The sequence below is a fragment of the Oncorhynchus mykiss genome, chromosome 8, assembly GCF_057628025.1.
Source record: "Oncorhynchus mykiss isolate SJ-2025 chromosome 8, ASM5762802v1, whole genome shotgun sequence".
In the NCBI taxonomy this organism is placed as follows: domain Eukaryota; kingdom Metazoa; phylum Chordata; class Actinopteri; order Salmoniformes; family Salmonidae; genus Oncorhynchus; species Oncorhynchus mykiss.
The window spans coordinates 76470580-76496796 of record NC_143029.1 but is presented as its reverse complement, the minus strand read 5'-3'; the positions used below and the strand labels follow the sequence as shown (position 1 = coordinate 76496796).

The 26217-nt window shown below is 43.3% G+C and overlaps 1 protein-coding gene across 2 annotated transcripts in view; it reads left to right on the top strand.

Moving 5' to 3' along the window:
- Positions 1-731: 731 nt before the first annotated feature.
- Positions 732-26217, top strand: part of LOC110530587 (complement C3-like) — a 63614-nt gene continuing 38128 nt past the window's right edge. Inside the window, exons 1-7 of one of the 2 annotated variants that reach the window (XM_021613784.3) lie at positions 732-1152; positions 10929-11106; positions 18534-18696; positions 18980-19050; positions 22177-22268; positions 24689-24774; positions 24891-24978. In XM_021613784.3, coding sequence (XP_021469459.3) covers positions 1082-1152; positions 10929-11106; positions 18534-18696; positions 18980-19050; positions 22177-22268; positions 24689-24774; positions 24891-24978 — 749 coding nt within the window. In that variant the 5' untranslated portion in view covers positions 732-1081. The remainder of the gene's footprint in view (positions 1153-10928; positions 11107-18533; positions 18697-18979; positions 19051-22176; positions 22269-24688; positions 24775-24890; positions 24979-26217) is intronic. The other variant, XR_016482624.1, reaches the window with a different exon arrangement.

The following is a 26217-nucleotide window of genomic DNA, read 5'->3' as shown; positions in this document are numbered from 1 at the left end:
GGAAAGAGGGGGAAGCAGCAGTGGAGGGATCAGCAGCTACGTATACAATTGTGTCCATAAAGCAGCACATGCTCAGAAAGTACGGTTGTTTAGCTATCGTTATTAATATTCAATGTGCATTTATGCTGTATGTGTTTATGTGTATGCTATCTAATGGTAGTTGATCTTTCTTTGCCCAGAGGAATTCCTTCCTTCAAATATTATTTAGCCCATGCAGAAGTTGTGAAAAGTTGTGAATTATTTTCAGTTTGTGATTTTGTTTGTATGTGTATTGTAGGAATATGAAGCAAATTTCTGCAACAGTTTCAATTTTTTTACTACAAATCAACATTAGGATTTGATTTGACAGCTCAGTCAAATATCTCATTGAAATCTGGCATCTTTGACCTAGTTGATTATGTGTCAAAACACAACGATTGCCTTTGGACTTTGCTTCGTTCAAGAACCAAAATATAGTTTTACGGTAAGAGGCATGTCCTTGTAATCATTATCCCAAGTAAGTATTGCGAGAAATAATTAGGGATTTTGCCAGGGTGAATGACAGTTGTGAAAATGATCTTTTGTGTTTTACAAGCATCTTATTATGTATACTACTGTGGAAATTGGATAAATACTTCTGTGTCGTTGTACATCATGACACTGTACTCAACTTAGTGAAACCCACATTGCAACCAGTTACAAATAGGCCTTATACTGTAAATATAATTATGTTGTCAAATAAACTGTTTACCAGCATACAAAACTAACTTTTCAGTGTGTGTGTGTGTTAGTGAGAGAGAGAGAGCTGCTGCATCATTTGGGGGATTTGGATTTGGGATTATACTTTTTGACAATCAAAAGTGATTTTTGCAGTATGCGGTTGATAGATTTCATTTTTGAACACGTGAGATTTTTTTTTGCAATTGTTGAAAATTGGTGCGTGTTTCTGTCTGTCTGTCTCAGTCTGGTCCAGGTCATTGTTCCTTTGCTATGGTAAACAGTCATAGTTTAGGTCCTCACTCCAAGTTAAAAATTAACACTGACTGAGTACATTAGAGGGGACTAGGCACTTCATCTGGACAGTGGTTTCATTGCTGACAACATGGGGTATTCAAAGCTCCTTGCAGCTTTCCTTCTCATCCTCTCCCTCTGCCGTTCATCTCTGGGTCAAACGTAAGTCTCTAAACCTTGTTTTGTCTCTCGGGTAACTGGTTACATGATGACTTAGTTATGATCTTATACATTTCTATAATATATAAAAAAAACAATGTTTTAAGTGAGAATAGGCATTGGTCTGAAGCCGAAAAAGAAAGCACCACAATGCCTACCAAAGTTTTCCAGCACACAGCTTTGACCTATTACAGTAGCTATGTTGGTATTGTATTTCAAGCTATGTGTAAATCAAATCAAATCAAATTTTATTTGTCACATACACATGGTTAGCAGATGTTAATGCGAGTGTAGCGAAATGCTTAAGCATGTTGATGAGGATTCATACCTTCTCAAACAGCCTAATTCATACTCTAAAGATTGATAATGGACTTTACAGTGTTGTGCTATTAAAATTATGTATACCGGTGTGTGTGTGTGTATATGTACACACTACATGACCAAAAGTGTGTGGACACCTGCTCATCGAACATTTCATTCCAAAATCATGGGCATTAATGGTCCCCCTTTTGATGTTGGAACATTGCTGTGGGAACTTGCTTCCATTCAGCCACAGGAGCATTAGTGAGGTTGAGCACTGATGTTGGACGATTAGGCCTGGCTCACAGTCACCATTCCAAATCATCCCAAAGGTGTTCGATGGGGTTGAGGTCAGGGATATGTGCAGGCCAGTCAAGTTCTTCCAAACCGATCTCAAAAAAACATTTATGTATGGACGGGGACATTGCCATGCTGAAACCGGAAAGGGCCTTCCTCAAACTGCTGCCACAAAGTTGGAAGCACAGAATCGTCTAGAATGTCATGCTGTAGCATTAAGATTTACCTTCACTGGAACTAAGGGGCCTAGTCCAAACCATTATTCCTCCTCCACCAAACTTTACAGTTAGCACTATGCATTCGGACAGGTGGCGTTCTCCTGGCATCCGCCAAACACAGATTCGTCCATCGGACTGCCAGATGGTGAAGCGTGATTCATCACTCCAGAGAACGCGTGTCCACTGTCCCGGAGTCCAATAGCGGCGAGCTTTACACCCCTCCAGCTGATGCTTGGCGTTGCGCATGGTGATCTTATGCTTGTGTGCAGCTGCCCGTCCATGGAAATCTATTTCATGAAGCTCCGGACTAATAGTTATTGTACTGACATTGCTTCAAATCAAATTTTGTTTGTCACATACACATGGTTAGCAGATGTTAATGCGAGTGTAGCAAAATGCTTGTGTTTCTAGTTCCGACCATGCAGTAATATCTAACAAGTAATCTAACCTAACAATTTCACAACAACTAGCTTATACACACAAGTGTAAAGGAATGAATAAGAATATGTAGATACAAATATATGAATGAGTGATGGCCGAACGGCATAGGCAAGATGCAGTAGATGGTATAGAGTACAGTATATACATATGAGATTTTTTATTTATTTTAATTGAATTTATTTCACCTTTATTTAATCAGGTAGGCAAGTTGAGAACAAGTTCTCATTTACAATTGTGACCTGGCCAAGATAAAGCAAAGCAGTTCGACACATACAACAACACAGAGTTACATATGGAATAAAACAAACATACAGTCAATAATACAGTAGAAAGAATAAGTCTATATACAATGTGAGCAAATGAGGTGAGATAAGGGAGGTAAAGGCAAAAAAAGTTAAACACTGGAATGGTAGATTTGCAGTGGAAGAATGTGCAAGGTAGAGAGAGAAATAATGGGGTGCAAAGGAGCCAAATAAGTAAATAAATACAGTGAGGGGGGGGGGGGGGGGGGTCGTGGCAGAATAAGAATTAGTTAGGTAACATTGATAAATAAGATGTTTTATCAATTTTCATAAGTATGCTTATGTGGGAAAAGAGAGAGGGGAGAGGTCAGCCTTTTCTTCATATGTGAACGTATCTTTTAAACCATGTGAAGAGATGATTGAGGGGGAACCAATTATCTCTTGGCTCCACAATGTCTGTGTGCTAGTCACTCCCTACTTTTCCCATTTGGGGGAAGAGTATGGCAGTGTCTGGAACCATTGTATGTCCCCTCTGATGTTGACCTAGTATATGACCTAAGAGGCTCACTGTCTTTTCTGATCTTGTCCGGGAGGGGGTGTATTTGAGATGGGAGTATCTAGAATTGACAATTGATATATGCCATTGGATGAGGTAATGGTTTGGTACTATGTTTTACCAAGAACGAGATAAGAACTTCGTTTTAGAAGAGCAAACTTGTGTGGATTGTAGACTCCGTCTCATGCTACCACTAGAGTGAAAGCACCGCCAGCATTCAAAAGTGACCAAAACATCAGCCAGGAAGCATAGGAACTGTGAAGTGGTCTGTGGTACCACCTGCAGAACCACTCCTTTATTCGGGGTGTCTTGCTAATTGCCTATAATTTCCACCTGTTGTCTATTCCATTTGCACAACAGCATGTGAAATTTATTGTCAATCAGTGTTGCTTCCTAAGTGGACAGTTTGATTTCACAGAAGTGTGATTGACTTGGAGTTACATTGTGTTGTTTAAGTGTTAAATTACCACAACAGGAGGTAGTTGTTTGGGCTAAATTATAGATGGGCTATGTACAGGTGCAGTAATCTGTGAGCTGCTCTGACAGCTGGTGCTTAAAGCTAGTGAAGGAGATAAGTGTTTCCAGTTTCAGAGATTTTTGTAGTTCGTTCCAGTCATTGGCAGCAGAGAACTGGAAGGAGAGGCGGCCAAAGGAAGAATTGGTTTTGGGGGTGACCAGAGAGATATACTTGCTTGAGTGCGTGCCGCAAGTGGGTGACCGGCGAGATGAGATAAGGGGGGACTTTACCTAGCAGGGTCTTGTAGATGACATGGAGCCAGTGGGTTTGGCGACGAGTATGAAGCTTGGGCCAGCCAACGAGAGCATACAGGTCGCAGTGATGGGTAGTATATGGGGCTTTGGTAACAAAACGGATGGCACTGTGATAGACTGCATCCAATTTATTGAGTAGGGTATTGAAGGCTATTTTATAAATGACATCGCCGAAGTCGAGGATCGGTAGGATGGTCAGTTTTACAAGGGTATGCTTGGCAGCATGAGTGAAGGATGCTTTGTTGTGAAATAGGAAGCCAATTCTAGATTTAACTTTAGATTGGAGATGTTTGATGTGAGTCCGAAAGGAGAGTTTACAGTTTAACCAGACACCTAGGTATTTGTAGTTGTCCACATATTCTAAGTCAGAACCGTCCAGAGTAGTGATGTTGGATGGGCGGGCAGGTGCAGGCAACGATCGGTTGAAGAGCATGCATTTAGTTGTACTTGTATTTAAGAGCATTTGGAGGCCACTGAGGGAGAGTTGTATGTGGCATTGAAGCTCGTCTGCAGGGTTGTTCACACAGTGTCCAAAGAAGGGCCAGAGGTATACAGAATGGTGTCGTCTGCGTAGAGGTGGATCAGAGACTCACCAGCAGCAAGAGCGACATCATTGGTGTATACAGAGAAGAGAGTCCGTCCAAGAATTGAACCCTGTGGCACTCCCATAGAGACTGCCAGAGGCCCGGACAACAGACACACTGAACTCTATCAGAGAAGTAGTTGGTGAACCAGGCGAGGCAATCATTTGAGAAACCAAGGCTATCGAGTCTGCCGATGAGGATGTGGTGATTGACGGAGTCGAAAGCCTTGGCCAGGTCAATGAATACGGCTGCACAGTATTGTTTATTATCGATGGCGGTTAAGATATCGTTTAGGACCTTGAGCGTGGCTGAGGTGCACCCATGACTGGCTCTGAAACCAGATTGCATAGCGGAGAAGGTATGGTGGGATTCGAAATGGTCTGTAATCTGTTTGTTGACTTGGCTTTCGAAGACCTTAGAAAGGCAGGGTAGGATAGTTGTAGGTCTGTAGCAGTTTGGGTCAAGAGTGTTCCCCCCCCCCCCTTTGAAGAGGGGGATGACCGCAGCTGCTTTCCAATCTTTGGGAATCTCAGACGACACAAAAGAGAGGTTGAACAGGCTAGTAATAGGGGTTGCAACAATTTCGGCAGATAATTTTAGAAAGAAAGGGTCCAGATTGTCTAGTCCGGCTGATTTGTAGGGGTCCAGATTTTGCAGCTCTTTCAGAACATCAGCTGACTGTATTTGGGAGAAAGAGAAATGGGGAAGGCTTGGGCGAGTTGCTGTGGGGGGTGCAGTGCTATTGACTGGAGTAGGGGTAGCCAGGTGGAAAGCATGGCCAGCCGTAGAAAAATGCATATTGAAATTATCAATTATAGTGGATTTATCGGTGGTGACAGTGTTTCCTATCCTCACTGCATTGGGGAGCTGGGAGGAGGTGTTCTTATTCTCCATGGACTTTACAGTGTCCCAGAACTTTTTTGAGTTTGTGTTGCAGGAAGCAAATTTCTGTTTGAAAAAGCTAGCCTTGGCTTTTCTAACTGCCTGTATATATTGGTTTCTAGCTTCCCTGAAAAGTTGCATATCACGGGGGCTAATGCAGAACGCCATAGGATGTTTTTGTGTTGGTTAAGGGCGGTCAGGTCTGGAGAGAACCAAGGGCTATATCTGTTCCTGGTTCTAAATTTCTTGAATGGGGCATGCTTATTTAAAATGGTGAGGAAGGCATTTAAAAAAAATAACCAGGCATCCTCTACTGACGGGATGAGATCAATATCCTTCCAGGATACCCTGGGCCAGGTCGATTAGAAAGGCCTGCTCACTGAAGTGTTTCAGGAGAGCGTTTGACAGTGATGAGTGGGGGTCGTTTGACCGCTGACCCATTACGGATGCAGGCAATGAGGCAGTGATCGCTGAGATCTTGGTTGAAAACAGCAGAGGTATATTTAGAGGGCAAGTTGGTTAGGATGATATTTATGAGGGTGCCCGTGTTTACGGCTTTGGGGTGGTACCTGGTAGGTTCATTGATAATTTGTGTGAGATTGTGGGCATCAAGCTTAGATTGTAGGATGGCTGGGGTGTTAAGCATGTTCCAGTTTAGGTCGCTTAGCAGCACGAGCTCTGAAGATAGATGGGGGCAATCAGTTCACAAATGGTGTCCAGAGCACAGCTGGGGGCAGATGGTGGTCTATAGAAGGCGGCAAAGGTGTGAGACTTGTTTTTAGAGAGGTGTATTTTTAAAAGTAGAAGTTTAAATTGTTTGGGTACAGACCTGGATAGTAGGACAGAACTCTGCAATATAGCTAGCTAGCTTTCCTTGTTTGTTGGTTAGCTACCTAGCCAACGTTAGCTCTCATCTGACTGGTATAATGTTACGTTCGCTAGCCAGCTACCTAGCTAAATAATCAAAACAAAAGCACATTCATTGGCTTATTTTCCTGTTCGCTAGTAGCTAGCTTTCAGGTGACTGTTGTTTGCTAGCTACAGAGGCTAGCTGCTGGACTTTCTACTAGCAAGCTAACGTTCGCTAGTTAGCTACCTAGCTAATTAAAATATATGCTTGCATTTATTAAATTAAGCTTGAATACCACCATATAGCTAGCTATATACAATAGCCTAGGTTTGTTCGCAAACAATTCTTAAGACTGGCGGCATGGTGCAAGCAGCTCTGTTGTTGCCAAGCAACCTACCCGGTGTTCGAACTCTGAGATTCGGCTGAAAATATGTTGGTATTGTAATGAAACTTATAAACCCAGGGTCGTTACAGTATTATCAGAAATGCTACATAAAGGTAACACATTCTTGGTTCTTAACAGACAAACATGAGAGAGAAATTATAAATGTAATCAAAACTACAAACATATTCAGTCCTAAAGCTGGCAAGTCAAATGGTCACTTTATGGATGCTGTCGTCTCCACCGAGGTAAAGACAGATTCAGGTTGGTTATTCGCCTGTAGTTTCCCCAACAGCAGTTAGGGACTGTCAACAGTGACAAATCAAATTTTTCAAATTTCATTATCTCTAGCAAACCCGATGGCATAGACACACATTGCACACACTTTTTTTGTTGTTGATTTACACCTCGCACTATTTAAAATAATTTATTTAAATGTTTGAATTTCAATAGCTCCTTGGTCATTTGACCTACAAACTTCAAACAAGGTTCAGAATGTACAATCAGTGGGCCTACACATTGTTTGTCCATTTTCTTCTCATGCAATTTTACAAACTTTCGAATTTCAATTGCTCCTTGGTAATGTGACCTACCTACCTCAAACAACTTTCAGAATGTCCATGGAGTGGCGGTCATGGGCTCACGAGGCATCCAGTGCGGTAATGTGACCAATCCCGGAGAATCTGTCGGGAGCCCCGGGGAGAGTTCTCTTTTCTTTGTGAAGGGCAGGGCGCCCTGGAATGGGTTCGCCCCGAGAGAGGGTCCCAAGCCCTGGAAAGCGTTGCGGTTTCGGCGGCATCCGATGAGCTCTCCCTGGCTCTTGAAAATCCGGGGGAGATGGTTTAAATCTCACGCAGGGCCATACCCATATCTGCAACAGGTCTCCAAGGTGAACACCCTCTGGCATGTTATAACAATGTAGGTAAGGGAAGTTGGCAAAAAAAGATCCATAACTTCAGGATAAGGATTGTCTAAGGGCTGGGTCGGTTGGGCTGGTGTGCGAAGCGGGGCTGGGACCGTGCCGCGGTTAGGGGAGCAGTCGCTCTGTCACCCTCCTCTCACCACCATTGGAAGTTTGTTGTGCAGCCCATCTCGCGGTCTCTCGTGTGTGGTCTCGCAAGGGGCTGCATGCGGGGGTTCATCGGGGTGGTGTCTGTCGGCGGGCCGAAGGCGGACCGGTGGGGGGTTGGCGGCGGCAACTCTGAACACACGCCAGGCCCTTATCGCGGATCTCCCCAGCTACGGCGCTCGCCGACCCCACACAATGTAGGTGGGAAGGTCTCTTCTAAGCTCACTAGACTTAAGGCGGAGACTAAACCCATTGCCCCCACAGTGATAAGGCATTGCATGGATCTGGCTCATGCCCTACAACGTGGGGAGAGGCATCTCCAGCTTGTCTGGGAAGGGAGGCCTACATCTGATGTGGGTAGTACCATCCACGCCCGTTGATTTGCTGCTGAACCATAAAACGGACAGAAAAAGCCTAGGTTCCCACTGGGCACAGATCACTAAATGTCAACTTGATGAAATTCAAAGGAGCGTACACACCTGTTGCGGTCACACTCAAATCACCCATGGGGTGACTGTGACACCCCCCCCCCCCCCCCCCCCCAAAGTGAGGAATATCGATGAAGTGCTGGTAAAGGTGGTTCCTATGGTTCTGGGCTAAGTGCATGCTTTTCAACCGATCGCTACCAGCACCTGCCCGCCCGTCCAGCATCACTACTCTGGACGGTTCTGACTTAGAATATGTGGACATCTACAAATACCTAGGTGTCTGGTTAGACTGTAAACTCTCCTTCCAGACTCACATAAACAATTTAAATCTAGAATCGGCTTCCTATTTCGCAACAAAGCATCCTTCACTCATGCTGCCAAACATACCCTCGTAAAACTGACTATTCTACCGATCCTTGACTTCGGCGATGTCATTTACAAAATTCCTCGTTTGGCCGCCTTTCCTTCCAGTTCTCTGCTGCCAATGCCTGGAATGAATTGCAAAAATCACTGAAGCTGGAGACTCTCTATCGCCCTCACTAGCTTTAAGCACCAGCTGTCAGAGCAGCTCACAGATCACTGCACCTGTACATAGCCCATCTGTAAATAGCCCATCCAGCTACCTCATCCAAATACTGTTATTTATTTATTTGCTCCTTTGCACCCCAGTATCTCTACTTACACATTCATCTCCTGCACATTTATCACTCCAGTCTCTATCACTCCAGTGTTTAAATGCTCAATTGTAATAATTTTGCCACTGTGGCCTATTTATTGCCTTACCTCCCTTATCTTACCTCGACTGTATGTTTTGTTATTCCATGTGTAACTCTGTGTTGTTGTTTGTGTCGCACGGCTTTGCTTTATCTTGGCCAGGTCGCAGTTGTAAATGAGAACTTGTTCTCAACCTGCCTACCTGGTTAAATAAAGGTGAAATAATGTTATTTAAAAAAATTTAAAAAGCCTGACTGGGCAAGCAAATTATTGAAAGGGGATGATTATTTTCTGTTGCTTCTTCCGACACCCGGTTGATGGTGCCACTAGATACTGAGAGGGGTATTTGGTTCTCAAGCTTATAAGTATTGCGCTGGCACTTGATGTCGATTGGGTGTAAAAACTCATTTAAAGTCTGCTGAAGGTTAGTAGCGGCAACTGATGTCCAGTTTGTAAGACAGATAAGCCTCTGATGATACCACCGGGTGTTACTCGGGCTGGGGGCAGGACTCAGGTTGTGGAGGTTGGGTTGGGGACTTATGCTCTGAGTGGATAAAAGCGGAAAGGTCACCAGGTGCACAGAGCTTGTTTCAGGTTACCAGGTGCACAAGGAGGCCTCCGTCAAGGCACTTAGAGTCCAAGCAAGGGCAGCCGGACTCGGGGGCTGGGGACAGCACTCAGGCCATGGAGGTTGGAGTGGGGACTTAGACTGTGATCAGAAAAATGCAGGCGGGTCACCAGGAGCACAGAGCCTGTTTCGGTCAATGGGGGCCTGCCTGGAGGTCAGGAAGGCCCCAGGGCCAAGTGAATAGGTGTGTGAGTGACACTGTCCTTCAGGGGGGCAAAGCAGGCAAATTAATGTAAAATCGTGTGAGATGAAAATGGACAAACTGAAGGGTGTGCAATTTGTAGGCCCACTGAGTGTACAGTCTGAACCTTGATCGAAGTCAGTAGGTCGCATAACCAAGGAGCTATTAAAATGTTAAAGATTTAAAAATTCATGTAAAATCGTGTAAGATGAAAATGGACAAACTAACTTGTGTGCAATGTGTAGGCCCACTGGTTGTACATTCTGAACCTTGTTTGAGTCCAGTAGGTCACATGATCAAGAAGCTATTGAAATTCTAAAGTTTGAAAAATTAATGTAAAAACGTGTGAGATGAAAATGGACAAACTAAAGGGTGTTCAATATAGAAGGGTAATCAGTGGACATTCTGAACCTTGTTTGAGGTCATTAGGTCACATGAGCAAGGAGCTATTGCATTTTTTTATTTTGAAAAATGTATGTAAGATTGTGTGAGTTGAAAATGGACAAACTAAAGGGTGTGCAATGTGTAGGCCCACTGAGTGTACATTCTGAACCTTGTTTGAAGTCAGTAGGTCACATGACCAAGGAGCTATTGAAATTCAAATGTAAAAAAAAAGGTTTGTACTAATTAAACTAGGAATACAAAATGCTGCTCACATTTCCACATGTTTATTAGCTTTGCAAAGGGAATTAAGGTCCAAATCGTGAAAATATGACCTGTGCAATTTTTCCAACATCGTGACACTTATTTGGAGTCTGTGGCTCAAGTGGTTTGAAAGCGTGAATATCCGTCTGGCTTTACCTCGGTGTAGTCTCATTCTTATCCAAGGCTAGATATTGAGCTCATTCTGGGCAAAACATTGTCTGACAACGTTAATGCTAACGACTCTGTTTAAAAATCCGGTATTTGGTTCTCGGTAAAGGACAGAAGGTTCATGAGGAGAGGCGAGGAGTGTGTTGTGTATCTCTAATCAAGTTGATTTGTGAATTGTCATCGAGATTGGTGTCATATTGGTTTAGATATGATGGTATGGAGATTTGAGCACTGAGCTTCAACCAATGCCTATATTGTTCACCATAAAGCAATGCTGAACTGATCAATGGTTTGCAAAAAAAAAATGAATTGACAACATCTGTAAAAATGTTGCAAATATTTAGCTGTTTTAATATTTTATTTCAAGCCCACCTACATTATAAACTATGAGTACTATTTTGGTAATGTGTCCGTTTGTTGCAGGTACATAATGGTGGCCCCAAACATCCTTCGGGTTGGCAGTGAGGAGAACATATACTTGGAGAGCTCTGTGGGTGGTGAGGTGAACCTTATTGTGATGGACTTTCCTTTGAAAAGATCTAGGCTTTATGAAAAAAAACAGATCCTTGGAGACAACAACCAGGCTCTGCATCAGCTAAAGGTAAGATATTTGATTTGGATGAATTTCACATGCTCACAACACAGACCTAAGCCAAATGTATACCTTACGCAAGTTAACATTTGTGCTGCTGCAAACTTTGCATATTTTTGTGGCGCACGTATGCAGGGAAAACATTTTGTATGGCTGCGTTCTTACATTATGTACTTACATGATGTATACCTTATTATTTTAAATTCCATGCATTGTTTACAGTATATATATATATATTTTTTTTTAACACTTCCCTTCTCTCAAGGTAAGAATACAATTTAGATTGGGGTAAAAATCTCAAACCATCCCTTTAATTGTCCCTTTAAGGCTTTACAGTAAGGCACCCTTTATAAAGGCTTCATACAAGATTTAAAAGTGGTTAATAGATTGTTCACTATTCTCATTTATAGTTTATAAATCATTTATAAAGCCTTATTACAGTGATTAGCAAAATCCCCAATGGGTGCTCATTTTGGGGTTTTGCCATAGCACTACACAGCTAATTCAGATAATCAAATCGTGATGAGTTGATTATATGAATCCGCTGTGTAGTGGTAGCCCTTTGGTGTCCCCAGAACCGAGGTTGGAGAAACGCTGCCTTATTACATATTGTTAAGGTTATTAACAAATGTGTGCTTGTCATTTTGGTCCTTTTGAAATAGGGAGATCAAACATAATAAAGGGTATGTTACTGTAATTGAATTATACCAATATGTATTCATTAATAGAATTCCCTTAATCTATTTTATGAGAATTTGTAAGATTCTTGTTTGCATAAAATAGACGGAGACCAGTCTTTTCAATAATAGGTAACAGAATTTATTCTCGGAGAGCGCTGCCACGTTACCACGAGCAACAGTTTATATACAATAACATGATGTCATTTAATTGCTTCTAGAATGAATCCCCTCCTCCCGACCTAGAATCAAGTGAGGTTAAAAGTTCATTCTAACTCACTAACACACTCACAGGTCACCCAACATAACTGAATTAACTTTTGACTCCTCAACATTATCGATCACCACTTAGCTGACAGTTCTAATTAACAGAAAACCTAGGAATGCACTCACCGTCTTATCTAAAACACCCCAGAGCTAAGTTTCGTCAGTTCAACCATAGGTTAACTACCTTATCTGTTTACTTAATCCACAACCCATTTCTTTCTTCCTAGTTGGAATGCTGTTCATTAACTTTAATTACTCCTTGTCCGTGTCACACAATCCCTTCTTATGAACTCATATTGTTAATCAGATATAATAAAACAGAGTATAAGTTTATTTAGTTACAGTTCCATACCTGTTGCGACGACCAAACCCGGATCCGGGATTCTATTTATAGACCTAAGCTCATTACCATAACGCAACGTTAACTATTCATGAAAATCGCAAATGAAATGAAATAAATATGCTATCTCTCAAGCTTAGCCTTTTGTTAACAACACTGTCATCTCAGATTTTCAAAATATGCTTTTCAACCATAGGAAAACAATCATTTGTGTAACAGTAGCTAGCTAGCGTAGCATTTAGCGTTAGCATTAGCGTTAGCATTTAGCAGGCAACTATCACAAAAACAAGTAAAGCCTTCAAATAAAATAACTTACCTTTGAAGAACTTCTGATGTTTTCAATGAGGAGACTCAGTTAGATAGCAGATGCTCAGTTTTTCCAAAAAGATTGTTTGTGTATTAGAAATAGCTCCGTTTTGTACATCACATTTGGCTACCCAAAAAAAAAAAAAAAAAAAAAAAAAAATTCAGCCCTCAAAACGCGAACTTTTTTCCAAATTAACTCCATAATATCGACTGAAACATGGCAAACGTGGTTTAGAATCAATCCTCAAGGTGTTTTTCCACATATCTCTTCGATGATATATCCTTCGTGGAAGCCTGGTTTTTCCTTGTTCTCAAATGGAAAAATAATTGGACCTGGCTTTGCGCTCCAATTTCGACGCAGGGACACCAGGCGGACACTTGGAAAATGTAGTCTCTTATGGTCAATCTGTCATGTACTGTCATGTTGTCTTGTCTCTGTCCTTTCCCTTCACCCTGTCTCCCTCTGCTGGTCGTGTTAGGTTACCTTTTCTCCCCCGCTTTCCCCCAGCTGTCCCTTGTCTCCTCTAACTACCCATTCACCCCGTTCCCCACCTGTTCCCTTTTTTCCCTCTGATTAGGTCCCTATATCTCTCTCTGTTTCTGCTCCTGTCCTTGTCGGATTCTTGTTTGTTTGTGTCATTCATGCCTGAACCAGACTGTCGTCATGTTTGCTGTAACCTTGTCCTGTCCTGTCGGAATCTGCCGGTCCATCTGAGCCTACCCATGTTTGGTAATTAAAGAAGCTCTGTTTAAGTTGATTCGCTTTTGGGTCCTCATTCACGCACCGTAACAGAAGAATCCGACCAAGAATGGACCCAGCGACTTCGGATCCTCTCCACTCAGCCGTCGAGATCCAGGGAGCGATGCTAGGCAGACACAAGCAGGAATTGTCTGCTGCTCGACATGCCGTTGAGACCCTGGCCACCCAAGTCTCCAACCTCACAGAACAGGTTCACCATCTCCGCCTCGATCCACCGGCCACTTCCAGGGCTTTCGAATCTCCGGAGCCCAGAATCAATAACCCGCCGTGTTACTCTGGGGAGCCCACTGAATGCCGCTCGTTCCTCACCCAGTGTGATATTGTGTTTTCTCTCCAGCCCAACACTTACTCCAGGAGCACTGCTCGTGTCGCCTACGTCATATCTCTCCTTATTGGACGGGCTCGTGAGTGGGGCACGGCAATCTGGGAGGCAAGGGCTGAGTGTACTAACCAGTATCAAGACTTTAAGGAGGAGATGATACGGGTTTTTGATCGATCTGTTTTTGGGGAGGAGGCTTCCAGGGCCCTGTCTTCCCTATGTCAAGGCAATCGATCCATAACAGACTACTCTATTGAGTTTCGCACTCTTGCTGTCTCCAGTGGCTGGAACGAGCCGGCCTTGCTCGCTCGTCTTCTGGAGGGTTTCCGCGCAGAGGTAAAGGATGAGATTCTCTCCCGGGAGGTTCCTTCCAGCGTGGATTCCTTGATTGAACTCGCTATTCGCATTGAGCGACGGGTTGATCTTCGTCACCGAGCTCGTGGAAAGGAGCTCGCGCTCTCCGTCGCCTCCCTCTCCGCATCACTACCATCTTCCTCTGCCGGCTCGGGTGCTGAGCCCATGCAGCTGGGAGGTATCCGCATCTCGACTGAGGAGAGGGAACGGAGAATCACCAACCGCCTCTGTCTCTATTGCGGTTCCGCTGGTCATTTTGTCACTTCATGTCCAGTAAAAGGCCAGAGCTCGTCAGTAAGCGGAGGGCTACTGGTGAGCGCTACTACTCCTGTCTCTCCTTCAAGATCCTGCACTACCTTGTCGGTCCATCTACGCTGGACCGGTTCGTCAGCTTCCTGCAGTGCCTTAATAGACTCTGGGGCGGAGGGCTGTTTTATGGACGAGACCTGGGCTCGGGAACATGACATTCCTCTCAGACAGTTAAAGGAGCCCACGGCCTTGTTCGCCCTGGATGGTAGTCCTCTCCCCAGGATTCAGCGTGAGACGCTACCTTTAACCCTCACTGTTTCTGGTAATCATAGTGAAACCATTTCTTTTTTAATTTTTCGTTCACCTTTTACACCTGTTGTTTTGGGCCATCCCTGGCTAGTTTGTCATAATCCTTCCATTAATTGGTCTAGTAATTCTATCCTCTCCTGGAACGTCTCTTGTCATGTGAAATGTTTAATGTCTGCTATCCCTCCTGTTTCCTCTGTCTCTTCTTCACAGGAGGAGCCTGGTGATTTGACAGGGGTGCCGGAGGAATATCACGATCTGCGCACGGTGTTCAGTCGGTCCAGGGCCACCTCTCTTCCTCCACACCGGTCGTATGATTGTAGTATTGATCTCCTTCCGGGAACCACCCCCCCCGGGGTAGACTATACTCTCTGTCGGCTCCCGAACGTAAGGCTCTCGAAGATTATTTGTCTGTAGCTCTTGACGCCGGTACCATAGTCCCCTCCTCCTCTCCCGCCGGAGCGGGGTTTTTTTTTGTCAAGAAGAAGGACGGGTCTCTGCGCCCCTGCATAGATTATCGAGGGCTGAATGACATAACAGTGAAGAATCGTTATCCGCTTCCTCTTATGTCTTCAGCCTTCGAGATCCTGCAGGGAGCCAGGTTTTTCACTAAGTTGGACCTTCGTAACGCTTACCATCTCGTGCGCATCAGGGAGGGGGACGAGTGGAAGACGGCGTTTAACACTCCGTTAGGGCACTTTGAATACCGGGTTCTTCCTTTCGGCCTCGCTAACGCTCCAGCTGTCTTTCAGGCATTAGTCAATGATGTCCTGAGAGACATGCTGAACATCTTTGTTTTCGTTTACCTTGACGATATCCTGATTTTTTCACCGTCACTCCAGATTCATGTTCAGCACGTTCGACGTGTCCTCCAGCGCCTTTTAGAGAATTGTCTTTTTGTGAAGGCTGAGAAGTGCACTTTTCATGCCTCCTCCGTCACATTTCTCGGTTCTGTTATTTCCGCTGAAGGCATTAAGATGGATCCCGCTAAGGTCCAAGCTGTCATTGATTGGCCCGTCCCTAAGTCACGCGTCGAGCTGCAGCGCTTTCTCGGCTTCGCGAACTTCTATCGTCGTTTCATCCGTAATTTCGGTCAGGTGGCAGCTCCTCTCACAGCCCTTACTTCTGTCAAGACGTGCTTTAAGTGGTCCGTTTCCGCCCAGGGAGCTTTTGATCTCCTCAAGAATCGTTTTACATCCGCTCCTATCCTTGTTACACCTGACGTCTCTAGACAGTTCGTTGTCGAGGTTGACGCGTCAGAGGTGGGAGTGGGAGCCATCCTTTCTCAGCGCTCCCTCTCTGACGACAAGGTCCACCCATGCGCGTATTTTTCTCATCGCCTGTCGCCGTCGGAACGTAACTATGATGTGGGTAACCGCGAACTGCTCGCCATCCGGTTAGCCCTAGGCGAATGGCGACAGTGGTTGGAGGGGGCGACCGTTCCTTTTGTCGTTTGGACTGACCATAGGAACCTTGAGTACATCCGTTCTGCCAAACGACTTAATGCGCGTCAGGCGCGTTGGGCGCTGTTTTTCGCTCGTTTCGAGTTCGTGATTTCTTATCGTCCGGGCTCTAAGAACACCAAGCCTGATGCTTTGTCTCGTCTCTTCAGTTCTTCAGTAGCCTCCACTGACCCCGAGGGGATTCTCCCTGAGGGGCGTGTTGTCGGGTTGACTGTCTGGGGAATTGAGAGGCAGGTAAAGCAAGCACTCACTCAAACTCCGTCGCCGCGCGCTTGTCCTAGGAACCTTCTTTTCGTTCCCGTTCCTACTCGTCTGGCCGTTCTTCAGTGGGCTCACTCTGCCAAGTTAGCCGGCCACCCTGGCGTTCGGGGTACGCTTGCTTCCATTCGCCAGCGTTTCTGGTGGCCCACCCGGGAGCATGACACGCGTCGTTTCGTGGCTGCTTGTTCGGTCTGCGCGCAGACTAAGTCCGGTAACTCTCCTCCTGCCGGCCGTCTCAGGCCGCTTCCTATTCCCTCTCGACCGTGGTCTCACATCGCCTTAGATTTTGTCACCGGACTGCCTTCGTCAGCGGGGAAGACTGTTATTCTTACGGTTGTCGATAGGTTCTCTAAGGCGGCTCATTTCATTCCCCTTGCTAAGCTTCCTTCTGCTAAAGAGACGGCACAAATCATCATCGAGAATGTTTTCAGAATTCATGGCCTTCCGTCAGACGTCGTTTCGGACAGAGGTCCGCAATTCACGTCTCAATTTTGGAGGGAGTTTTGCCGTTTGATTGGGGCTTCCGTCAGTCTCTCTTCCGGCTTTCACCCCCAGTCTAACGGTCAAGCAGAACGGGCCAATCAGACTATTGGTCGCATCTTACGCAGTCTTTCTTTTCGCAACCCTGCGTCTTGGTCAGAACAGCTCCCCTGGGCAGAATACGCCCACAACTCGCTTCCTTCGTCTGCGACCGGGCTATCTCCTTTTCAGAGTAGCCTCGGGTACCAGCCTCCGTTGTTCTCATCTCAGTTCGCCGAGTCCAGCGTTCCCTCCGCTCAGGCTTTTGTCCAACGTTGCGAGCGCACCTGGAAGAGGGTCAGGTCTGCACTTTGCCGTTATAGGGCGCAGACTGTGAGAGCTGCTAATAAGCGTAGAACTAAGAGCCCTAGATATTGTCGCGGTCAGAGAGTTTGGCTCTCCACTCAGAACCTTCCCCTTAAGACGGCTTCTCGCAAGTTGACCCCGCGGTTCATTGGTCCATTCCGTATCTCTCAGGTCATTAATCCTGTCGCAGTGCGACTTCTTCTTCCGCGATATCTTCGTCGCGTCCACCCGGTCTTCCATGTCTCCTGTGTTAAGCCCGTTCTTCGCGCCCCCGCTCGTCTTCCCCCCCCCCCCCCCCATCCTTGTCGAGGGCGCACCTATCTACAGGGTCCGTAAAATCTTGGACATGCGTCCTCGGGGCCGTGGTCATCAGTACCTAGTTGACTGGGAGGGGTACGGTCCTGAGGAGAGGAGTTGGGTTCCCTCTCGGGACGTGCTGGACCGTGCGCTGATTGATGATTTCCTCCGTTGCCGCCAGGTTTCCTCCTCGAGTGCGCCAGGAGGCGCTCGGTGAGTGGGGGGGTACTGTCATGTACTGTCATGTTGTCTTGTCTCTGTCCTTTCCCTTCACCCTGTCTCCCTCTGCTGGTCGTGTTAGGTTACCTTTTCTCCCCCGCTTTCCCCCAGCTGTCCCTTGTCTCCTCTAACTACCCATTCACCCCGTTCCCCACCTGTTCCCTTTTTTCCCTCTGATTAGGTCCCTATATCTCTCTCTGTTTCTGCTCCTGTCCTTGTCGGATTCTTGTTTGTTTGTGTCATTCATGCCTGAACCAGACTGTCGTCATGTTTGCTGTAACCTTGTCCTGTCCTGTCGGAATCTGCCGGTCCATCTGAGCCTACCCATGTTTGGTAATTAAAGAAGCTCTGTTTAAGTTGATTCGCTTTTGGGTCCTCATTCACGCACCGTAACACAATCTTCCAATGATATGCCTACAAATACGTCACAATGCTGCAAACACCTTGGGGAAACGACAGAAAGTGTAGGCTCATTCCTTCCTTTCAGAGTGTTTTCTTTCCAAAACGGTCAATAATATGCATAGTCAAGCATCTTTTCGTGACAAAATATTGCGCTTAAAACGGGAACGTTTTTTATCCAAAAATGAAATAGCGCCCCTAGAGATCCAAGAGGTTAAAATGATTTGTTCAGTCATTTAATCATAATTTTCCTAACAGGGTACCTTATGTGTAGTGCTACTGTTACCATTGTGCATTTGGGAAAAATGTTTTGTTAGCTATTAATAATTATCATGCCTTTGAACAAGCTTCACTAACATCCATTCTCTCTCCCTCGCTCTCTCTCTCTTGGAAGCTTGATCAAAAAGACTTCAAAAGCAATGTTAGAGGCAATCAGTATGTGCACCTGACAGCAACATTCGGAGGCAGACAATTGGAGACAGTTGTTTTGGTGTCCTTCCAGGCAGGTTATGTCTTCCTCCAGACAGATAAACCTATCTATAACCCTGGAGAGGACGGTAAGTATGCAGAAAACCTATCCTGTGCCTCATTCAAAGTGCTCCATCATTTTGCATATACAAAATTTGTTTTTTAGTGTATTCAGTCAACAATGGCAGAATGTCTTAACACATACATCACCATATTATTAAGGTGCAATGCATACAAAAAAGAATCATAGGCAGTTATGAAGCCTACAAAGGTAATTCATATCATGAGAGCTTCACGTTAGGTTTAATTTTAGACTTTACTTGAATAATCCTCCCATTTGTGCATAATAAAAATGTGGTTTCCCCTTTTCAGTTAAGTACAGGCTATTTGTCACAAACCTTGACGCAAAGGCAGCAAAAGGTATTGTTGGTGTTGGTTTAAAGGTAAGATAAAATTATGCAATAGCCTACTTTACAGGTATCACATATTTGGAAAAGCACAGTGAAATATAGATCAACACAGAACAATTTTTGAAAAAAATCAGATGAATGTAGGATTATTTTATGAGAGCAATTTTGTAAGTCACTTTTGTTACTTCTAAAATATGTTGAATCAGTTGTTTGGAATTAGAATAACAATTGATTATCTACCTAGCAACTACTTAGCTCTAATCTGATTGGTCAGATGTTTGTTAATTGTTGCATGAGAAAAGGAAGTAGGGCAGTTAATTAATGACTGTAACAGGGTATTGACTAGATGGTAGTGCTGAGCGATAAATGCTTTTTCAAGTCAGTATGGTTTAGGTTCAATTCAATAAAAATATCTTGGTTTTCAGTTTCGGTTTAGATTAGTATTTTTTAAATTAAACGCACTATCATTATGTGCGTTGAAATAAATAATTAATAAAAGTCCCATGATGGTAGTGACTGCCCATTACTGCTAATCACTTATTAACCATCATTTATTCACATTATTTTACTGTACTTTAATCAAATATTTCAGTTGTGTATATTACATTTTTTTTTATGACTTTATTTAATTCCAAGTCATCTTATCTCTGTTGAGCTGCTGCCTATGTTCTTCAAAGTAAATAAGGCATACTTGACTGCTAAATGAATATCAATCACTTAGATCATGTATTTTCAGGTAGAGATACCTCATGAAGCAACTGCTCTCTATCCCTCTCTATCCCTCTTGATTTAAGCGTTCTTCTGTCTCCTCTCTGTGTCTGCCCCACACAGACCGGACAAGAAGAAGCGCAATGGATTTTGGTCTTTGTAGTTAATTACCAATTTTTTTTGCACTAAACTATGGATACTATTAGTAATGTGTCAGTTTGAGTAACTTTTATTGTAAATAAGAATATAATGTTTCTCAACACTTCTACATTAATGTGGATGCTACCATTACGGAAAGTCCTGAATGAATCGTGAAAAATTATAAGTGAGAAAGTTACAGACCCACAAATATCATACCCCCCAGTTATGCTAACCTCTCACCATTACAAGCAAAACATTTTTTGGGGGTATGATATTTGTGCCGGAGTAGCTTTCTCACTCATCACTATTCATGATTGATTCAGGAATTATCCGTAATTATGGTAGAATCCACGTTAATGTAGAAGTGTTCAGAAGCATTACATTCTCTGGTGGACATCCCTGTAGTCAGCATGCCAATTGCACAACATTTTAGAGAAATGCGCTTTTTGTGCGAATGGAAAATGTGTCTGGGATATTTTATTCCAGCTCATGAAACATGGTACCAGCACCTTACATGTTGAGTTTGTTCAGTGTTACATGAATATCACGACACAATTGTTCTGATCTCTGAACAGTTCTGAGCTCATTGTAACTGTCGGCCTACATATACAGTGGGGAGAACAAGTATTTGATACACTGCCGATTTTGCAGGTTTTCCTTCTTACAAAGCATGTAGAGGTCTGTAATCTTTTATCATAGGTACACTTCAACTGTGAGAGATGGAATCTAAAACAAAAATCCAGAAAATCACATTGTATGATTTTTAAGTAATTAATTTGCATTTTATTGCATGACATAAGTATTTGATCACCTACCAACCAGTAAGAATTCCGGCTCTCACAGACCTGTTAGTTTTTCTTTAAGAAGCCCTCCTGTTCTCCACTCATTACCTGTATTAACTGCACCTGTTTGAACTCGTTACCTGTATAAAAGACACCTGTCCACACACTCAATCAAATAGACCAACCTCTCCACAATGGCCAAGACCAGAGAGGGTGTAAGGACATCAGGGATAACATTGTAGACCTGCACAAGGCTGGGATGGGCTACAGGACAATAGGCAAGCAGCTTGGTGAGAAGGCAACAACTGTTGGCGCAATTATTAGAAAATGGAAGAAGTTCAAGATTACGGTCAATCATCCTCGGTCTCGGGCTCCATACAAGATCTCACCTCGTGGGGCATCAATGATCATGAGGAAGGTGAGGGATCAGCCCAGAACTACACAACAGGACCTGGTCAATGACCTGAAGAGAGCTGGGACCACAGTCTCAAAGAAAACCAGTAGTAACACACTACGCCGTCATGGATTAAAATCCTGCTGCGCACGCAAGGTCCCTGCTCAGGCCAGCGCATGTCCAGGCCCGTCTGAAGTTTGCCAATGATCATCTAGATGATCCAAAGGAGGAATGGGAGAAGATCATGTGGTCTGATGAGACAAAAATTGAGCTTTTTGGTCTAAACTCCACTCGCCGTGTTTGGAGGAAGAAGAAGGATGAGTACAACCCCAAGAACACCATACCAACCGTGAAGCATGGAGGTGGAAACATCATTCTTTGGGGATGCTTTTCTGCAAAGGGGACAGGACGACTGCACCGTATTGAGGGGAGGATAGATGGGGCCATGTATCGCGAGGTCTTGGCCAACAACCTCCTTCCCTCAGTAAGAGCATTGAAGATTGTTCGGGGCTGGGTCTTCCAGCATGACAATGACCCGAAACACACAGCCAGGGCAACTAAGGAGTGGCTCCATAAGAAGCATCTCAAGGTCCTGGAGTGGCCTAGCCAGTCTCCAGACCTGAACCCAATAGAACATCTTTGGAGGGAGCTGAAAGTCCGTATTGCCCAGCGACAGCCCGAAACCTGAAGGATCTGGAGAAGGTCTGTATGGAGGAGTGGGCCAAAATCCATGCTGCAGTGTGTGCAAACCTGGTCAAGAACTACAGGAAATGTATGATCTCTGTAATTGCAAATAAAGGTTTCTGTACCAAATATTAAGTTCTGCTTTTCTGATGTATCAAATATTTATGTCATGCAGTAAAATGCTAATTCATTACTTAAAAATCATACAATGTAATTTTCTGGATTTTTGTTTTAGATTCCGTCTCTCACAGTTGAAGTGTACCTATGATAAAAAATTACAGACCTCTACATGCTTTGTAAGTAGGAAAACCTGCAAAATCGGCAGTGTATCAAATACTTGTTCTCCCCACTGTATATTGTTTACCGGATCAGCTGGTGTACGAATAATTTCAAGGTGCTCCTTAAAATATTTTTATAATGTTAATTATTTTATTTTCTGCTTTTCAACAGAGTGTTGATGGCACTATAATCTCGCAGACCAAAATGAGTCTGAGTGTCAATGGACTTTTTGCCCACCAATTTTTGCTCCCAGATATCGTCAAGTAAGATTAATCACCTTTGTGTGTGTGTGTGTGTGTGCGCAGGGTTATAAAGTACTTAAGTAAATATATATATATATATATATATATATATAGTTTTTTGGGGTATCTGTACTATACTATATATATTTTTGACAACTTTTACTTTTACTCCACTACATTCCTAAAGAAGATAATGTATGGTTTACTTACATTTTCCCTGATGCCCAAAATTACTTGTTACTTTTCGAATGCTTAGCAGAACAGGAAAATGGTTCAATTCGCACCTTTTCAAGGGAACACCCCTGGTCATCCCTACTGCCTCTGATCTGGCGGACTCACTAAACAACAAATTATTTGTTTGGAAATTATGTCTCAGCGTTGGAGTGTGCCCATAGCAGCTATCCGTATATATATATATATATATATATATATATATATATATATATATATATATATATATATATATTATTTTTTTTACCAATTCTGCCATCAGTTGTTGAATCTTATGTCAAATCAAATCAAATCAAATCTAATTTTATTTGTCACATACACATGGTTAGCAGATGTTAATGCGAGTGTAGCGAAATGCTTGTGCTTCTAGTTCCGACAATGCAGTAATAACAAGTAATCTAACTAACAATTCCAAAACTACTGTCTTGTACACAGTGTAAGGGGATAAAGAATATGTACATAAGGATATATGAATGAGTGATGGTACAGAGCAGCATAGGCAAGATACAGTAGATGGTATCGGGTACAGTATGTACAAATGAGATGAGTATGTAAACAAAGTGGCATAGTATAGTATAAAGTGGCTAGTGATACATGTATTACATAAGGATACCGTCGATGATATAGAGTACAGTATATACGTATGCATATGAGATGAATAATGTAGGGTAAGTAACATTTATATAAGGTAGCATTGTTTAAAGTGGCTAGTGATATATTTACATCATTTCCCATCAATTCCCATTATTAAAGTGGCTGGAGTTGAGTCAGTGTCAGTGTGTTGGCAGCAGCCACTCAGTGTTAGTGGTGGCTGTTTAACAGTCTGATGGCCTTGAGATAGAAGCTGTTTTTCAGTCTCTCGGTCCCAGCTTTGATGCACCTGTACTGACCTCGCCTTCTGGATGATAGCGGGGTGAACAGGCAGTGGCTCGGGTAGTTGATGTCCTTGATGATCTTTATGGCCTTCCTGTGACATCGGGTGGTGTAGGTGTCCTGGAGGGCAGGTAGTTTGCCCCCGGTGATGCGTTGTGCAGACCTCACTACCCTCTGGAGAGCCTTACGGTTGAGGGCGGTGCAGTTGCCATACCAGGCGGTGATACAGCCCGCCAGGATGCTCTCGATTGTGCATCTGTAGAAGTTTGTGAGTGCTTTTGGTGACAAGCCGAATGTTCATATATTCAGATGTTCATACAATGTTAAGTTTGCTGAAATTAAACGTAGTTGACAGTGAGAGGACGTTTCCTTTTTTGCTGAGTTTATTTTGCCGGGTGACTTTCACTTTTACTTGAGTCATTTGCTATTAAGCTAACGTGGAATTTTAAGATGGTCATACCAAAGATCATTTAGCTATTATATTTTCAATTTTAAAACCCCTCAAGTTATAAAAAAAGACATAAACAAATTATTGTATGCAACATTGAATTTGGCATTACTGATATTAGCCAATAGAAACACATTGAATAACAGAGTCACCACATGGGAAAACAGATAGTCCCCCCCAAAAAAATCTAAAGGAAGTATGTTCTGAAGTATCTTTCCTATATCACAGAGATATAAGATCAGGAAACAAAAAAATATATATTTTTCAAAATATATTTATCCCCTTATTTTAGTGCCTAAAATATCTCCATTTATACTTCCATTCATTTTTAAACTGGTACCTGGACCTTCAGATTAGGCTTGTGGGCGTCCTAGTGCAAAATGGAGAACCCCATCGTGTTCGTGAGAGTCTCAGCTTTCAATGGAGTGGTCATTGTAGGCAAAAGCGTTTGTATGCTACAGATGTGTTCGTGAGAAAAAACAATTTTCGGGATGTTATGTTTTAACATCGCTCTAGCTCTGCCACCTTTCACCCCAGATGTGGAGGGCAATATTGGCGGATGAGATGGATTGAGACGCAACCCATGCAAAAAAAAAACATATCTCTCACTTAAACAAACAGATTTTTAATGGGATTTTTTTGTATTATGTTAATTCAATTTCCCGCCGTGCGCGACCATTGTATGCCAATGGTTAAGGGTATCTTTACTTTTACTGAAGTATGACAATTGGGTAAATTTTCCACCAGTGTGTGTGTGTGTGTCTGTGCACCCATGAATGTGGCCAAAAAGTGTTCCATTTATTTTGTTACTCCACATTGCAAATGTGAAATTAGAAGTGGAACATTATTTACAATGTGTAAATAATCTCATGTATTCTATTCCCTTCAGGGAGGAAGGAACGTGGACCATCGAGGTGAAATTACAGAGTGAACCTGACAGGGTCTTTAACACCTCATTTGATGTGAAGAAACATGGTGAGACATCCATTCAAACACAACAGTATAGATTATCCATCTAACGGCAGGATTTTTTATTTCATTTTTTACTGTCCGCTGTCATTATGTGATTGTATTTTTTGTTGTTGTTATAGTGTTGCCAACATTTGAGGTCACATTGAAAACCAGGAAGCAGTATTTACATGTTCTGGACAAAGACTTTCAAGTGGATTTAGAAGCTATGTGAGTTTGAAAAATAATATCCAGCCTGGGGTGCTTGATCTGATGCCCTCTGGGAAATGTATTTTATTTGACATTTAATTTAACAGATAGTGAGCGAAGATGATAATGGGGAGAGAGAGAGGTTGTGTCAAAGGGCAGTAGGTGAGATTTGAACCTATGCTAACACTGTAGATATGTCAGAGGCTAATATACAGTGCATTTGGAAAGTATTCAGACCCCTTGAATTTTTCCACATTTTGTTACATTACAGCCCTATTCTAAAAATGTGTTAAATTGTTTTTTTTTCCTCATCGATCTACATACAATAACTGATAATGACAAAGCAAAAACAGGTTTTTAGAAATGTTTGAAATATCACATTTACCTAAGTATTCAGACCCTTTACTCAGTACATTGTTGAAGCATCTTTGGCAGCAATTACAGCCTCAAGTTTTCTTGGGTTTGACGCTACAAGCTTGGCACACCTGTCTTTGGGGAGTTTCTCCCATCCTTCTCTGCAGATCCTCTCAAGCTCTGTCAGGTTGGATGGGGAGCATTGCTGCACAGCTCTTTTCACATCTCTCCAGAGATGTTCGATGTTCGGGCTCAAGTCTAGGTTCTGGCTGGGCCATTCAAGGACATTTAGAGACTTGTCCCGAAGCAGCTCCTGCGTTGTCTTGGTTGTGTGCTTGGGGTCATTGTCCTGTTGGAAGGTGTACCTTCGCCCCCAGTCTGAGGTCCTGAGTGCTCTGTAGCAGGTTTTCATCAAGGATCTCTCTGTACTTTGCTCCGTTCATCTTTCTCCCGATCCTGACTAGTCTCCCAGTACCTGCCGCAGAAAAACATCCCCACAGGATGATGCTGCCACCACCATGCTTCACCGTAGGGAGGGTGCCAGCTTTCCTCCAGACGTGACGCTTGGCATTCAGACTAAATAGTTCAATCTTGGTTTCATTAGACCTGAGAATCTGTTTTCTCATGGTCTGGGAGTATATTAAGTGCCTTGGCAAACTCCAAGCGGGCTGTTGTGCCTTTTACTGAGGAGTGGCTTCAGTCTGGCCACTCAAATTAGCATTTTTTTTTTTTTTTACTGTTTGTCATCTTTGTCATCATGGAGTATTGTGTGTCGATTGTTGAGAAAATGTTTATAGTTAATCTATTTTAGAATAAGTATTTAACGTAACTAAATTTGGAAAAGGTCAAGGGGTCTGAATACTTTACTGTACGCACTGTACGTTTTATATTTAAATAATCTGGTCA